Below are 17,633 nucleotides of genomic sequence, written 5' to 3'. Positions count from 1 at the left end.
CTCCGGAGCATACTTAGCCAGAGAGACGAACTACTCATTCACACTCATCTCATTCTGTTTGAGTCTCTCAAACTCTAAAGCCTTAGCTTCCAAGACCTCAATAGGTAGAAAATGCTCAAGAAACGCATCTGCAAACTCCTTCCAAGTTGCAGGAGATGCATCTTCCCCCCGGGACTCTTCCCATGTTTCATACCAAGTGTTAGCAACATCTTTCAACTGGTACGCAGCAAGCTCTGCTGCCTCAGTGTCTGTAGCATGCATCACTCAAAATATCTTCTGAACATCATCAATGAAGTTTTGCGGATCCTCATCCTTTTTGGACCCTATGAAAACTGGAGGCTTCATGTTGAGGAATTCCCTAGACCTTGAACTACCCATCTCATCAATAACACTTGTTCCCTGCCTTTGAGCCTGAGTAGCAACAATTTGGGTAAGTAACTGGATAGCTCCCCTGACATCCATGTCTGAAGCACTGGGCACTGAACCCAATGCAACTCTCTGGGCCGGAGTGTCCTCCTCCTGAGTAGCATTAGCCGTAGCCCCCTATCTAGTAGCTGAGGCCTCTTGGTGCACTTTCTCTTTGCAAGCATTTTCTGAAATACGCAATTCGCACGAGTTAGAAGGATTCCTGAAAGCATAGCTCTAACTGCACGATCTAGAGTATGAAAGAAATGAAACAATCCTAGATGTCTTGGTGGTCGACTGTTTACACGTATGGCACGCACACACACATAAAAGTGACCCCACTGGACACGACTTCATAGACTCCCTAGGAATCTTGAACCTAGGCTCTGATACCAAGCTTTGTCACGCCCCGAACCATGGCCTGGGTGTAACACGACACTCGGTGCCTAACTATATGTGACCGAGCGAACCAGCTAGATGGCTGGATCAACATGTGGTATAACTGTAAGCTCAATATAAACATGCAACATGCTGATCTACTAAAGAGTCTGACTGAAATATCATAAATGCGGTAAATACTGAAAAGTCTGCAAGTATAAACGAGTAGCCGACAAGGCTAACGCATAAAAGCCTACTAATATCTGACGGACTGGACTATAGTCTACTAAGCCTCTAAAGAATACTGAAATGCTAACTGTTTACCAGGACAAGGTCCCAGGTATAACTTATTAACTGAAATACTATAAAGACTGAAAAAATGAGGGATAATGCCCCGAAAGACTGGGGATCACCAATAGCTGATACGAGATGTCCTAGCAAGCAGAGTTGTCAACCTGTAACTTAGAAGGTCTACACTAGAATTTTCACAACCCAAAATTCACTAAAGGTCGTGATGGCGCCTAACACCGCCGTCAGGAAAGCCAACAATGATTGATCACTTAATTACTCATTTTAGTATTTTGAAATCATAATTTTCTTTAATTAAATAGTATGAAATATAATTTACAGAGTAAAGGATAATATTTACACGAACTACAATAATGAACAACCCGTATGAACCCCTAAAACCCGGTGTCACAAGTGCATGAGTATCAACTAGGAAATATAATAAAATACAACATCTACCTGGAATACAAATTAGTTAGGAGAATATAAATAACCCTGATGGAGACTCTGCAAGCTGCGGATCGTAACATGAAATGCAGCTCACGGTAAAATCCCCGCAATTGTCGCGCCTCGGCGCCCAAAAGACCACCAGACATATATGTACCTGCACAAAAAGTGCAGCAAGTGTAGCATGAGTACGTAAATCAATACGTACCCAGTAAGTATAACCCCAGAGAAGTAGTGACGAGGGGTCGACATCAACACTTACTAGTGGTCCAATAAGACAGATACAGTAGAAGTAGACAGATGTGAGTCAGAGCGAATAAACGAAATAACAAAAATAAATACATGGTAGAATTCTCCTCTCAGTAATAACTCAAACTCTCAGCTAGTAGTTACCTCCTCAATCGGGGTATATATAGTGGGCCTCACCAGATAAGTCACCACAGTTAAATTCAGGAAAGCTCACAGATACACTGTTTTCTTATCAATTATTACGCACGATTTCATAAGAGTATTTTATAGAAATAAAGAGGCGTACGGCCCGATCCATCATAATATTTTTGAACCATAGATATATCTATTATATTGCCGAGGCGAACGACCCGATCTATCATAATGTGCGCACTGCCGAGGGTCAAACGGCACGAACCAAAGATGTATCTATCATGCCGAGGAGAACGGCCCGATCCCATTAGAATAAGAATCTTTGATGGGTCCTTGACCCCACTCACGAATAGACATGTGAGTTATAAATTTTTAAGGGAAACCTTTCTATGAGAACGCATAACGCGGGAGAAATTCGCAAGAGGAGTACAATTATTTCGCAGCTAATCATGAAGCCCATCGAATCTCTACAATAGCAAGTCTATCACACTACAAGAGTCTAGTCTCAAGTCGCAACATAAAATAAAGGAAGTTAATAGGCAAGAGACAACTCAAATAGTACAGTTATAGCATGGCGGGAACCTAAGTCTACCCGGACATGACATGAATCTAGCTACGCACGGACTCTCATCACTTTGTGCGTATGTAGCCCCCCTCCCCTCCCCCCCCCCCCAAAAAAAAACAAGTAGCACATAATAAATATATCACCTAAGGGTAGTTTCCTCCTCACAGAGTTAGACAGGAGACTTACCTCACTCCAAAGTTCCATAACCAGCTCCAAAGCCTCTCTAACACCTTAAACCAAAGCCCGTCGATCCAAAACTAGTCAAACAAGGTGCAAACTAATCAAAATATATTCCAATGCTCATAATAATTCCATTCATAATAATTCCCAACTTTGCTAGAAAAGTCTATAAAATCAACCCTCGGGCCCGGATTCCGAAAATGTTCGAAGATAAACATTACCCATAACATTACTAACTCAAATATGTAATTTATTCCAAATTCTATGTCCAATTTCGTGGTCAAAAATCCAAAAATACCAATTTCTAGGTTTTCTACCAAAACCCCACATTCCTACTAATTTCCATGTCTAAATCCATATACAAACCATGTATTTAACACGTAATAGGTAGGAGTCACTTACCTTATGTTGCTTGATGAACATATCCCCTTGAAGCTCTCCAAAATTGCCCCAATCAAGTGAAAATGGAAGAAAATGGGCCAAATCCCGTTTTTATAAAAACACCTCCGCCGAGATGACCTTCCGCTTCTGCGATCATCTTGGCCACTTCTGCGGCGAAGTCCACGCTTCTGCGAAGTCGTGCCCAACAGCCATGCCCGCTTCTGCGCTCCAAGCACCGTATATACTCTCCCGCAGGTGCGGGAATTGGTTTGCACCAGCGGCCTCTGCCCTGATCACCTCCAGTCGCTTCTGCGATGCCTCACTCGGAGGTGCGGTTTCGATTATGCGGACACTCGACCGCATCTGCGGTCTAGCCTTCCCCCAGCAAAATCTGCATCTGCGTTTGCCTGGCCGCTTTTGCGGAGTCGCATCTACTGTCTTGATTTCGCAGGTGCGATTTCACCAACAGTTGGCCAAAACCAGCATTCCTCAACTTCAAATTTCGATCCGATTCCAATCCGAAACTCACCCGAGGCCTCCCGGACCCCGTTCAATCACACCAACTAGTCCCAATACATGACACGAACCTGCTCGAGGCCTCAAATCACATCAAACAACATCAAAACTATGAATCGGCGACCAAAATCTTTCTTAAAATCTTTCAAACTTCGACTAACGCGTCCGAACCTTACCATAACATTCCGAAATGACACCAAACTTTGCGTACAAGTCATGAACCACAATACGAACCCATTCCAAGGCTCGGAATCCCCAACGTTCATTGATAAAACCAAATCCTACTTCAAGACAAACTTAGGAATTTCTAAAACCTTCCAAATGCCAACTTTCCACAATAAGCTTTGCAATGCTCCCGGGCGACCCGATACTCAACCCGAACATACGCCCAAGTCCGAAATCATCATACGAACCTATTGGAACCTTCAAATCTTAATTCCGAGGTCGTTTACTCAAAAGTAAGATCTTAGCCAATTCTTCCAACTTAAAGCTTCCGAAATTAGAGTTTTCTTTCTAAATCAATCTCGAACTTCCCGAAATTCAATTCCGACTATACGTACAAGTCATAATACCTGAAGTGAATCTACTCAAGGCCTCAAACCGCCGAACGACGTGCTAAAGCTCAAAAAGACCGATCAGGTCGTTACATGCAGGCCCCGAAAAAAAAAGGGACGTCAGTACATTTGAATTGTACTAGTATGTAAAATAACTGAAAGAAAGAACTATAAATACTGAAACTGAACTGATAACTGAGAATTGATAAGGAAGTAAGGATATGAATACTCAATCTTCGGAGTGATGAACCACATGTTTATCTGAATATTAAACTGTAGCCTTAGGACCAATATATATGTGCACAAACTGCGGCCTTGGGCCCAAGTATACGTATACATAACTGCGACCTCGAGCCCAAAAATGCATAAAGCATAAACTGTAGCCTTAGGCCCAAAGATGCATAAAGCATAAACTGCGGCCTCAGGCCCAAATACAGGTGTTCAACATTCAGGGATTTAAAATCAGGAAATGAGAATCATACTACAATACATGATACTGAATACTGAATCATATTAAGTTACATGATACTGAAATACTGAATAGAACTAGACTGAGACATATATTCATAATAAACTGATTTGTCATAACTGAGGCTTATAAGATATTGAATGAATTATGAATTGTGCCATCTAGAGAATAGAAGTTCTACAACCATTCATGGAACTGAGGCATAATTACTTTCCGAAGAATTCATAATAGTCATAAAGAATGAGACATATGGAGAATCATAAACATTCCCAAATGTAGAGCGTTAGCCTCACATACCTTAACTTCCTGCTCTTGAGCGTAATATAGCGTTTCGCCAACCCTTTCAACTTTAATCTATAGCAATACAAGTCAAAGGGATTCCATATTAGCAATAATACTCATGTTTTGGTCACTTAGGCATTTTATCAAATACTTGGTGGGTATAAAACTTTATAACCCTTATTAATCGTGTTTCTACACCCAACAACCCATTCTATTGCTCCTAGATAAATTCTAAAATCTCAAATGGTTATAATCAACATCATTCTTTATCACTCATAAGATAAACAACACCCTTAACCAATAATCAATAATCAACAACCCAAACCTATAACCGTTCATGCTTTTCCGTCAAACCCATCAACTCATATCTCATGAACTAGAGTTTATAGTCATTAATCCAATACTATAATCAAGTAGAGGGTGAAGATATTACCTTTTTAACGTTCAATCCTCTTGAATTCGAATTCTACAGTTTCTTTTCTCAACAATGATGTCCCAATCGAATATCTAATGATTTTAAGAGTTTACCCATGTTAATAAGGTGTTGAAGAATTAAAATTAACTTAGAATTACTATTAGAACTCACATTGGATGGTGGAGGGACCTTGGGGGAGGTTAGGTTCTTGAGAGCTTCCCTTTCTAGAGCAAGTTTTTATGTTTTGGGGTGTGGGAGACAAAGTAGGGCTTTAAAAATGACCCCTCCCCCCGGGTGCGCCCCCGCGCAGCAGGACATCAGCACTGCCACAAGTGCGCGGCCACGCATGGAACCATCCGGGCGCGCATATTGCGCATTGTTCAGTAAAACGCACATAGCATTTTGCACAGAGATCCGTTCGGGCTTCACAATATATCGTTGGAAAGCTATTTCAAAGGGATACAATTTTCGTGTTTTGCATTTTCCCAAGTTCCTTACAACGTTTCACTAAATCCTGCTAGAAGACTGACCTTTTGTAAACTTAGTCGATTTTATCGAATCTTATACACCTCACTCTCCGTCTTGGTTCTAAAATAACTACATCCACCCATACTCATCCCGATAGAACTTCACATGTCTAAAATATAATATTACTACTCATGTAACATGTTCACACCTAAGCCGAATTTACGGGGTGTTACAATAGATTAATTTACAAAATCGCATGTCAATTAGGCGTAATAATAGTAATTTGAAAAAGATATCCACCGCTTAAAAGTATAAATAAGATCATAAGACACTCAATTAGTATTGTAAATTAAAATATTACATGATGGGAAATCGGCAATTTAACTTAGTAAAAATATCTTATTGGATGCAATTATTTTACAATATATTACACGCACGATCAAGAATAGAACAAATTTTAAGTCTCGAATGGTTTAAAATATTTACTAATAAAAACGTCAACATAACATAAGTCCATTATTTTATTGATTTATTTCTTTTCCCAAATTTATTGCCAATTAGTAAGTCCATTCCTTTGGAAGAAAAATATCTGACGAATAATGTTGCCCTGATAAATCACCATTCTCACTCTTGGCAAAACTGCACTCATCACTTTTCCAGCTTTCATCAACATATGTTCCTACCAAAAAAAATGGAATGACCAATCAGTAATATTAATGTATTAAGTCAATAAAGATTACAAACTTGTACCTAGTAAAATGCTAACGAAAGAGAGAACTATAGAAAAGCTAAATTAAAGAACAACAACTGGATAATTAATTTTCAGTGAATTAGGGCTAATATTGTAAAGACACTATAGGTAGAGTTGCTAATTTAAAAATAGTTAAAATACAAAACTTGCCGGTCGGCTGAAACTAATTACACTCGCCAATCGAAAAGTATATAAAATATGTATATTTTTTGTATATAATACGCATATATACAAAAAATATATATATTGTCGCCTACTATTTTTTAGAGCGGCTAAAAATATACTTACTCTTAAAAAAGATGGAAAATATACCTCTCTTGGACTTGATTTGCATATTGAGCTGATGTACATTCAGATTTAGAGCTTGAACAACACGGGCAGGAAGGAGGACAGGAAACGTTGCTGTTTTTTTCACAATTATTTGAGTTATTTTAATAGTTTTTCAAACAGTACAATGAATACTAATGCAGCCAAAATTAATGAATCCCATCATCAAAGATAACATTACTTCACTATCTTGTTACTCATCTATTTGAAAATACAGGTTATTCTCTTGTTTATATTGATAGTAATTGATACTTAATAGTTTAACTAGACTAATAATCTTATTACTGAAAATGAGAGAAAGGAAATGAATATAAGAGAAGACTAGGAAATGCATTTTTTTATACACAAAATGTTTTTGGTTGGAAAATTGGAAAAAATTATCGTCATAGTCGATTCACATATATTTGTGTGACAGACTCGATCTCACTAGAGGCGGAACCAGGATTTCAAGTTTATGGGTTCGAGATTCTAATCGTTTGAAGTTACTGGGTTCTAGATTAATAATATATACATATTCAATGAATTTTTTAAGACAAATACAGAGTTCGAACCAAAGCTACTGAGTTTGGCCGAACCCGCTCCTGTCACTCTAGCTCCGCCCCGGATCTCACCGATACTAATAAGCTGAATGCTTGTTGGCAGGTAAATGCAAATTTAGAATTTAAAGCTCGTTTTTCTTTTTTACCGGACTTATTAGATGGTTGGAGGATTTTTCCTCCTCTTTGAGGAAGGAAAACTCCCGTCCCACTAGATCTCTGCCCATAATCAAGGAAGATTGCTTGCATTTTAGGTCCTCCAATTGCACAATTTTTTAAATACATTCTTCTTTGAGATGTCAATCCAAAATATTTTGAGTGATGCTGAAACACAAGAACAAGAAATTAATTAGTTTGCGATAAAATAATGGTTAATTCTATATACAACTTCGAGATTGAATCATATTTAGTATTATCAAATTCTTAAGAGAAAGTACATCATATCATCCTTAAACTGAAAATTAGTAGATAATTAATGTTTTTTATTTTAATTAATTATCCGAAATTTTGATCTAATTCCAAACATAATCTGGAAAGTATTTAGTAGAAAATGCAATTCTCTTGATTGAAAATGTACTAAAGAATAGTCCAAAAGATAATAACAAACAAGAAAGTGTAAGAAGGAAAAAAACTACCTAGGGCAATGAAAAAACTTGTATCTCGATTATGGGATTTGTGTCTTTCATAAACGGCTCATGCGGCGTAGATAACACTTTTATTAAAATAAAAGCACGACATTATGGTAAGACAATCTATTGGATCGAAAAGTATGGATTTAAGAAAATCAATTTACCCTAACTTAACCTCAAAAGTTAGCTCACGAGATGTATATTATCCAAGACGACACAAAAAGAAAAATAAACAATACCCTACCAATGTCGCAAACCAACAAGTATAGAGGAATAAAGATTGTGCAAATTTTGAGTTTACTAGGTTCCTCTTTTTCTTTGGCTTTTGTTCTCATCTAATTGGGAGTAACTGTAGTTTCCCACTTATTCACTGTGCGACTCTAACTCTCAACTTTTATATTGAAGAAATAAACCAACCATTATTCTTGTCAAGTATACAACATAAACTTTGTTATTCATTGTTTCTTTAGGAGAAAAAAGTATACAACATAATTGTAAAAGTGGAGATCAAGCGAGGAATTAAAGATTAAAGAAGCTGACCTTGCCATTTTGGTTCTCAAAAACCTCTTGGATAATATGGGCAGGTAGCCATGGTTTGCATTCTTCAAATCCAATGCCAGCTTCCTCATTTTCAGCCATTAAACAAAAAAAAGATAAAATAGTAAGAAACTAAAAAAGAAAGAAATAGAGAAAGGTGGGATATCTAATTATGGTTATGTGGAGAACGCTAGCTTTATATAAAGACAAATTAATTCAAGACAGACTTTGATTAATTGTTCTTATTTACACAATTTGATCATTCCTTTTCTCAGGAATACTGGTAACTATAATTTTTTGAGACCCTTTTCAAGAATTATAAAGTTCGTGCACGGATACTCCATTCATTTCTAGAGCAGACAAGTCATATTTTGATTTCTAAGGTTAGATATTGTTTCAAGGAGACAATATTTCAGCAAGTCATTTTTATGATTTCCAAAGTTGGTCATTGTTTTTACGGAGACATTTCCTTCTAGTTCCTGAATTTAATTTTAATGTCTTATCATCTTTTCTAATTTTATTCAAGCATAGAAGTAAAAAAATAAAAAAAAATGACATGGTAATTGGGATTCAAACTTGTATTACTAAGTTCAAAATTTGACATCATAACTATTGCTTGAATAACACCGAAAGTTTCTCAATTAAGGTTAGAGAAGGTTCAACCGACACTGTAGTCGGAGGCAACTATTGAACTATCTTTTTGAGACGTCCCATTATCTTTTTACCATTGTAGAGTTTTTCGTGCAATACTTTTAAATATTCCTTTTCAACTTCAATTTTAATTATATATTTGTTTAGTTTCAACAGATATTGTCGTAGAACACAGAAATGGGAGCCTTGAAGCAATAATAAAGTTGTCTATGTGTGTCCTATAGGTCACAGGTGGGTTCTAGTCATGAAATCAGCCATTGATTCTTGCATTAGAGTAAGCTGTCTATATCACACACTTTAGGGTGTGACCCTCCCCTGGACATAAATACGGAATGATTCGTGCACCGGGCTGCCTGCCCTGCCTACATAGAACACAGTAAACTCTATCTATTTGGGCCAACCAATCTTACCCTGAACGAATGATCCAATTTTTTCATAGTGGGCTAGCAGTCCAATCCTGGTAATTTCCAAATCCAAATCCTAAGAAATCCATCCGCCATGGATTAGACTGTCGACAGTTACCTTCTCACTATTCCATATAGTAGTTGCACACCTCAATCATACAATACTCCATTAAATTACTTACTTATTTCTTTCAAAAACTGGGTAAATATATATTTGGATTCCAGAGAAACAAAGAAAAAATAAAAAGTTAAATAGTTAAATATATATTTTGATTCGATTCCCATTTTCTAGTGTTAAACTCCACCATATATCTCCACATTGTGCACGACGTTGTTTCAATCATCTCCGATTCAAATGCTCGGCAGTTCAATTTCCGGCGGCCGTACTAACGTCCGCGTTGTCGTCGTCGGCGACCGCGCCACCGGCAAATCAAGCCTCATTACCGCTGCCGCCACTGAAACTTTTCCGGAGGAAGTTCCACCGGTGCTTCCTCCGACTCGACTTCCCGCCGATCTCTATCCTGATAATGTTCCTGTCACGATCATTGACACTTCCTCAAGGTTCTTATTGCTCTTTTTTGGAGTTTGAATACTTGATTTGTTGGTTATACGTCATGAAGGTTATCATATTATGATGAATTGTTTGGGTATGATATGTAGTTTGGAGAGCAGAGGTAAGGTTGCTGAAGAATTGAAGCGAGCTGATGCTGTTGTCCTCACATATGCTTGCGATCAGCCTTCTACTCTCAATCGCTTGACTACTTTCTGGCTTTACGAGTTTCGTCGCTTAGAGGTTCTTTTTGTTTTTAATTTTTTTTTCTCCCAATCAACCTATTTTACTCCATCTGTGTCCAATTTGTTTGGGCTTTTTTTCCGATGGTTAGTGTGTCAAACCTTGAAGTTAACTCGAAATATTTTAGTTCAATTTTCAAAAGTAAAATTTAGATAGTCAGAAGCTACAGAAAAATATTGAGTATCGAGTGGTGAAAGAATACATTCTAAAAATACTGGTCAAATTCACTAATTCCAGAAAAGTGCCAAATATCTCGATAGGGAGCATATATTCCTTTTTACGTGCCTTTTGCTGTTAATGGATTGATTATTGCTTTATTTTTTTAAAATATGGAGGCCTATGTCTATGGTCACCAGCTAGTTTTAGTATTTTTAACGTATTTTTCTGGAAAGTCTTGTTCCTTTATGTTAATGCAATTTCATTATTATTCCATTCCATACATCATTTTTATGGCAAGTCGATTAAGTATAACACTGTAACTCTTTTGGATGGGTAATGTACTTCTGTTGTATGTATTGAGAAATGAGAAAGTGACTTCTGTGCATTCTACCATGGTTAGATCAAGGTGCCGGTAATTGTTGTTGGCTGTAAGCTAGATAAGCGAGATGAGGAGCATCATATGAATCTAGAGCAAGTGATGGCTCCAATCATGCAACAGTTCCGCGAGATTGAGACTTGCATAGAATGTTCTGCGGCGAACCTAGTTCAGGTGGGTGCAACTTGTCACTAGGAACTTTTCCTTGCAGATGTTTTATATTTCAGTAGAGTGATGTCTTTTTAACCTTTACAGGTACCTGAAGTGTTCTATTATGCTCAGAAAGCTGTACTTCATCCAACAGCTCCACTTTTTGATCATGAAACTCAGGCTCTTAAACCCCGTTGTGTTAGAGCATTGAAACGGATATTTATCCTTTGTGATCATGACATGGATGATGCTCTCAATGATGAAGAGCTTAATGAATTTCAGGTCATTCTTCACGTTGATGTCCTCTAATTTGTTAAAGCATTTGATTACTTTGGTTTTTTATTTCAAGAAACCTTATTCTCAAGCATTTTGTGTTTTCTCTTTTCTATCAAAATTGGCAGATTAAGTGCTTCAATGCTCCCCTGCAGCCTGCTGAAATAGTGGGTGTCAAGAGAGTAGTACAAGAGAAGCTACCTCAAGGTGTAAATGACATGGGGCTCACATTGACAGGCTTTCTTTTTCTTCATGCACTTTTTATAGAGAAGGGTCGACTCGAGACAACTTGGACCGTGTTAAGGAAATTTGGGTACAATGATGAAATTAAGCTGAAGGATGATTACCTTTCAATACCTTTCAAAAAAGCTCCTGATCAGGTGACTCTATTTATGAAGCAGATGACTATTATGACACTCGTGAAAGTCCAAGATATTATTAGGCTTATAGTTGACTGTCTGTGTTTGAAAGAACTTTGGCATAGATGCTAGAAGGAAAATTCATGGGGAATATCAATAATAGGTTGACCTAGTTTGCATAGAGTTTCTGATTCATGGTGAATCAGCACCCTTAATCACAGTTCCGATAGTGGAAACTTATCAAGGATCAGATTATAGGAATTGTCTTTCTCCGTTCCAATGCTGCTTCTTTTCAGTTTTTCCGAAGGTTTAAGTTGTCTGACACCAATATTGTTTGTTACAAGAAAAACTCCGGCGGTATATTCATATTTGTTTTTAGCTCCTCACTGTCTTTCTGTCAGTTCCCTTCTCAACAATGTTTTGTCTTCTTGCAGAGTCTGGAGTTGACCAGCGAAGCAGTGGAGTTCTTGAAAGGGGTCTTCAGCACATTTGACACCGATAAAGTATACTCGGGCACTGTTTTGCATTTTGTCGTATATGTGACTGTTTTTTTTCCATGTATTTAATATGACTTGATAATAAAGGGGATAATGTTATGCGTTCATTGTTGGTAAGAGGTGGGCTTATTCTGAGTAATCTATGAGTGAATTGATCTCACCAGAACTCTTAATGGTTGTAAAGATAAAGGACAATCTTTGATACAGTAAGTCAAAAAGAATGTTCTTAAGACAAAGGAGCAATTATGTAGTCACAATGTAAATTTAACCCAATTAGAAATGAAAAATGAACTTTGAGGAATTTAGTTGAGCCAAATTCCAATTATCCTCTTTTTTTTTAAGATTCCAAAAACAAACATGAAGATAATAACGAGTCAATGGAAGATGGTCAACACACATTGCACAGCTTCTAAAAGATTAACACTCAGCTCATTGGCAGAAATAAGAACTTATCCATAAATAGCCTTCATGATTTGGAAAAAGTTTGAGAACTTTATCTCTCATTACAGTCCTTATCTCTGGATGAAAGAGGAGCTCTATCCGTTTTTGACTGCAATACTGATTCCATATTTAAGCTGTGTCAATTTGCAGTGTATTGTCTCTTCCTTAATTTCTTTCTTTAGGATGGCGAAGCAATTTGAGTTTTTTCTGAGGCTAATATATTTTGTATATCCAAGCTCTCTTCTTGCCCTTGTTTGAAGAAGTTTCTACGCAAAACCAATTAATTTCCCAGCCCGTACTGTCTCAAAAGGTCTTCGGTTCTAGCAATGAAGCAGGATGCTGGATATTTTTGTAGATCCTCATATCATATACCAACATGGAGGCAAATGCAAATACTTTTTGCTAAGCCTTTTAAGTCTTTTGATAGTACCAGACATCTTAAACTTATTGTCTGCTGTTCCTAAATCTGTAAATTTTTTGTTTTATGCAGGATGGAGTCCTTAGGAATTCTGAGCTTGATGATTTATTTTCAACTGCACCAGAAAGGTAAATTGGTTTCTGTGAGCTCTTTATTGTGAAGTATCTACATTTGGATGGCTTTGTTGTGCACTTCCTGCTAGTGAATGTGAATTATTAGGATACTACTATTTCAAATTTTGTCCATTCATTGATTGAAGCTGCTTCACTTATACATTCATTAAATGCCAAAGGGTTGCTTACATATTATTTCAGACTTTCACGAGGAATCTGTCAATTATGCCTATATGCTCCTGCTTGACACATTAAGATTGATCGAATGAGACAGACTTCAGGAGACTTGTAACACATCTATCGTGAATCTCATATAGGATGTTGGGTCTTTCCTTAATGTTATCCTTTGATATGGTAGCTCTGAGTAATTTGTGTGCAGCTAATTGTGACGATGTGAATTTTCAGTCTTTTGACTTTACTAGGGACAAGTTGAATCATGCTTACAGATTAGTTTAGACGACTTCTCATTTCAGTTATCTTTTTTCTTTTCTAATAGGTTCTGTAGAATAATTTTTGTCATTATCGTTGATGCTCTTTGTTTGAATCTTATGACGAGAAGTGTTCTCGACTTCTCTTCTCTCTCTCTCTCTCTCTCTCCCCCCCCCCCCCCCAAACCCTTCCCTAACCCTTCCCTCTGAGCTGATTGCTAACCTGGCTTTTTTATGGTTGAAAAAATTGCAGTCCCTGGGGTGAAAGTCCCTACAAGGATGCTGTGGAAAGAACTCCATTAGGGGGCTTGTCTCTTTCTGCTTTCCTGTCTGAGGTTCGTACCTCTAGTTTTCTTTCTCATCCCCCTCTCCCTGGTAGTTGCATTTGTCAAGAGGGTTTCCTAACTCTTGAAAATTTCTTCCAACATATTCCATATTATTTTCTTTCAGAATCAGATAATTTGGAAATATGCCTTCCCTTGCTTTAATTCCCTACATTCATGGCACAGTTAACTTGTTCGAATGTAGTAGGTGGATCGCAACTCAAAATTTGACTGATCATGTTTTCACTTCCCTTTTAAATTCTTTTCTATTGAGTAGAAGGATCATTAGGATATTTAGCTTATAGATTTTGCGCTCTAGGATTTCATTAATAAAAGGGATTGTGCTAGTCTGCTATTTCTGGTTTATTTCACATTTAATGCCTATAATGTTGCATATTCTAGTTGACATACTCTATAGGAGCAAAAATAATTTCTGTTAAGGCATTTTCTTTAAAGATCCAAACTGCTAATGCTTGCCGATAACAATATCAGTGGGCTCTTATGACGTTGCTGGAACCAGCTCAAAGTTTGGCCAACTTGATATACATCGGGTATAACTGTGGTGCTGCATCAGCACTCCGTCTTACCAGGAGAAGATCAGTCGATCGAAAGAAACAACAGACAGATCGAAATGTTTACCAGTGCTTTGTTTTTGGTCCTAAAGGATCTGGCAAATCGGCCTTGCTGAAGTCATTATTGGGAAGGTATCTATTTGAACTTAAGCTAGTGAATTGCTTTTGTTGATAGCAGTTCTTGTTAATGGCTTTTAGAAATATCCAGTTTTTAATATTATGAGCAGATCTCCATTTTTCCTAAGATTGGCCAGGCAAATACATATCTCCCTTTGTCATTTTTCTTTACTATTCTTTGTCTGACAATTTCTGATACATAACTTTTGTTCACCAAAGGCCTTTCTCAGAAAATTATGCGGCGACAACTGACGAGCACTATGCTGTTAATGTTGTTGACCGTCTTGGGGTAAGTGCTCTCAGAAGATTATCATTTGACTTGATAGGATGTTATACTTGATCTTTCAAACACTTGTCTGCCTGTGTGCTGCAAGTATGGTATCTTAGCTTCTGCGCAAATGATTCCCTATTAATATGCATAGTGTTAATTAGAAGAGTCTTATGCTTTTCTTTGATGCATGGATACACATCCTCTGTTAATTAAAAGAGTCATTGCATTTACAACTTTATTCCCTTGTTGAATGCTCTCGAGATTGAATGTAAGTACATTCCCATAATACTAAATATGATTTTTATGCAGGGAACTAAGAGAACTCTTGTACTTGGGGAGATTCCAGAAGACGAAGTTAAGATGCTTCTATCTAATAAGGAATCTTTGGCGTCTTGTGATGTAGCAGTGTTTGTATATGACAGGTGAATAATGCAAAATCTGAATTAGACTAAAGGCTTTTCTGCACAGTAAAATTCATTGTTATACACCAACGCTTGGATATAGAGAGGTTGTTCTAAAATTTTATGGGGGTGAAAAGCCCTGTGTTTCTTTCACTTACAAAGGCAACTCTCTTATTCTAACATTTCTTTTTGATCAGGCCCTCCTCTCTCTTATGCTAACATTATTTTGGGAAATCACAACTATTGACGTGTACACACAAACACATCTTTAACCATCAGGAGTATGGACTGCTCATAGGCTCCATCTTTTTTAAAGTTGTACAAAATCAGCTAGCAGAAGCATCTGTTGCTGTGATGCAACTTGGTTATATCACTCTGTATATTTGTTGGTTAAAAATTGATATTATACTGGATCCTAGATTAATCCATCCATAGTGGTATATAGGCCATTAGATGGTACATTATCGTGGCTCTTTTGTTTTTACATGTTGTTGGGTCTATTTAATGGTTAATCACAATTTTGTTCCCCACCCTTGCGGTCAAAGAATAACCCCCTCCATGATATGTATGACATTTACAGACTAGTTATGGTTCCATCTGATATTAACCTCATATCTTCTCTCTTACTATGTTATTGTGGGGGGGGGGGGGGGGGTTTCCCAATAATCAAGTGCTGTTGATGCTTACTGCTAGGTTTCATTTACTGTGGGTGTGAGAGGTTCTTTCTTCTTCAACTTTGTCATGATAATTTTTTTTTTTTTGGTGTGGAAACTTTCTTTTCCCTTTAGCTCGGATGAATATTCTTTAAAAAGAGCATCGGAATTGCTAATGACTGTGGCAAGGCGAGGGGAAATTAGTGGTTTCATGATGCCTTGTCTATTTGTTGCTGCAAAGGATGATCTTGATTCATATCCAATGGCAATAAAGGATTCAGCAAAGGTATTTATAGTTGTTTCATTGTGTTCTATTTTGTGCTCAAATTGAATGTACCCTGTGTTTTAAAAAAAATTACATAAACGATTTTATGATTTCTTGATTTTGCTTTCCATATATGCCTTTTTGATAAAAAAAAAATTCAATTTATGTTCAGATATGTCAGAGTTTTGGTATAGAGGCACCTATTCACATAAGTGTAAAGGAGAGAGATCTGAATAGTGTGTTCAATAGAATTGTCACTGCTGCAGAGCACCCTCATATAAGTGTTCCTGAAACTGAAGTTGGACGTAGCCAGAAGCGATATCGTCACCTTGTTAATCGCTCTCTCATGTTTACTTCAGGTACTTTTGACTCTAATACCCCTAAAGATATCTCCAAAGAGAAGTACAAAATGGAACTGAAATATTGAAAATTGGCACTGAAGATAGGATGGCATATTAGAGGGAAAAGTTTTAAATCAATTTTTTGCATACCATCTAATTCTTAACTCAAAAATTGCAGTTGTGGCTGCTGTTGCCGTAGTTGGACTGGCAGCATATCGATCTTATGCTGCACGGAAGAATACCTCAAGCTAGGTAATGTCCTGTTCTACTGGAGAACCAATAGTCAATTTTCAACCTAATAAGAAAGTTTCCCCGCTATTCCTTTGATCTCTACTAGAGAATTAGCTAATGTCCTTGTACATAGAGTATGCTCAGACTTCTTCCAAAGGTTATTTCAATTTTGTCCATCTGGTCTTATCCATTTCCTGTTGAAAGTATCAGCTAGGTGCTATTTTTCCTTTACACTTTGTTTTAGAAAGCACGATCTACCTTTTGTGAGCTACAGTTTATTAGTAATGTAATATTTAGGTGGCATTTGGACTTTGGATATCATTATTAGAAAGGCTTTCGGAAAATAATTCTGGGAAAAGTTGCCTATTCAGATTGGTTTTGGAGGAAATGTTAAACATCTGGTTAGTTTTTCTGGGAATCTGGGTAATTTATTTTTTCATTTCTTTTTTCGAAATCAACTTTTTCATTATGAATAAGTCAAAAAGGCAAAACAAATTTACTTAATAAACTTTAAAATATTTACTAAATTTTCCATTGAGTTAAAATCTTATAGTGCTCCTCTCTCTCTCTCTCTCTCTCTCTCTCTCTCTCTCTCTCTCTCTCTCTCATATATATATATATATATATATATATATATATATATATATATATATATATATATATATATTTGTATGTGTGATACATGATATATGTGTGTGTGTGTCTCTCTCTATATATATATATAATTAAATCCTAAATTTACATTTCAAAAAGGTAAATAAATTTTCATAATAAAGTGATTCTCTTACTTCGTTTTCAAAATATGTTGAAGATGAAAGTAGGAGCAAGAATGTAAACATATTTAAATACAAATCAATAGGTCATTTCCTTCCAAATAAGTATGCACAA

General features: G+C 36.9%; 1 protein-coding gene across 1 annotated transcript; it reads left to right on the top strand.

Moving 5' to 3' along the window:
- The first annotated feature begins 9,558 nt into the window (after positions 1 to 9,558).
- On the top strand, positions 9,559 to 17,103 carry LOC107819986 (mitochondrial Rho GTPase 1-like). Its single transcript, XM_075237789.1, has 14 exons — positions 9,559 to 10,125; positions 10,225 to 10,357; positions 10,917 to 11,066; positions 11,148 to 11,324; positions 11,444 to 11,695; positions 12,109 to 12,177; positions 13,103 to 13,158; positions 13,825 to 13,906; positions 14,387 to 14,598; positions 14,803 to 14,872; positions 15,164 to 15,276; positions 16,044 to 16,194; positions 16,346 to 16,532; positions 16,693 to 17,103. The coding sequence occupies exons 1-14, from the start codon at positions 9,920 to 9,922 to the stop codon at positions 16,764 to 16,766; spliced, it is 1,932 nt and encodes a 643-aa protein (XP_075093890.1). The 5' UTR covers positions 9,559 to 9,919; the 3' UTR covers positions 16,767 to 17,103.
- The last annotated feature ends 530 nt before the right edge of the window (positions 17,104 to 17,633 follow it).

The sequence above is a fragment of the Nicotiana tabacum genome, chromosome 19 (assembly GCF_000715075.1).
Source record: "Nicotiana tabacum cultivar K326 chromosome 19, ASM71507v2, whole genome shotgun sequence".
In the NCBI taxonomy this organism is placed as follows: domain Eukaryota; kingdom Viridiplantae; phylum Streptophyta; class Magnoliopsida; order Solanales; family Solanaceae; genus Nicotiana; species Nicotiana tabacum.
This window is presented reverse-complemented; position numbering and strand designations above follow the sequence as displayed.

Bases quoted from the DNA above. Each gene is read 5' to 3' on its own strand.
- LOC107819986 (XM_075237789.1), top strand. From the start codon at position 9,920: ATGCTCGGCAGTTCAATTTCCGGCGGCCGTACTAACGTCCGCGTTGTC. The intron at 10,358-10,916 runs GTTCTTTTTGTT...TACCATGGTTAG, and splicing joins ACGAGTTTCGTCGCTTAGAG to ATCAAGGTGCCGGTAATTGT. The intron at 14,873-15,163 runs GTAAGTGCTCTC...ATTTTTATGCAG, and splicing joins ATGTTGTTGACCGTCTTGGG to GGAACTAAGAGAACTCTTGT.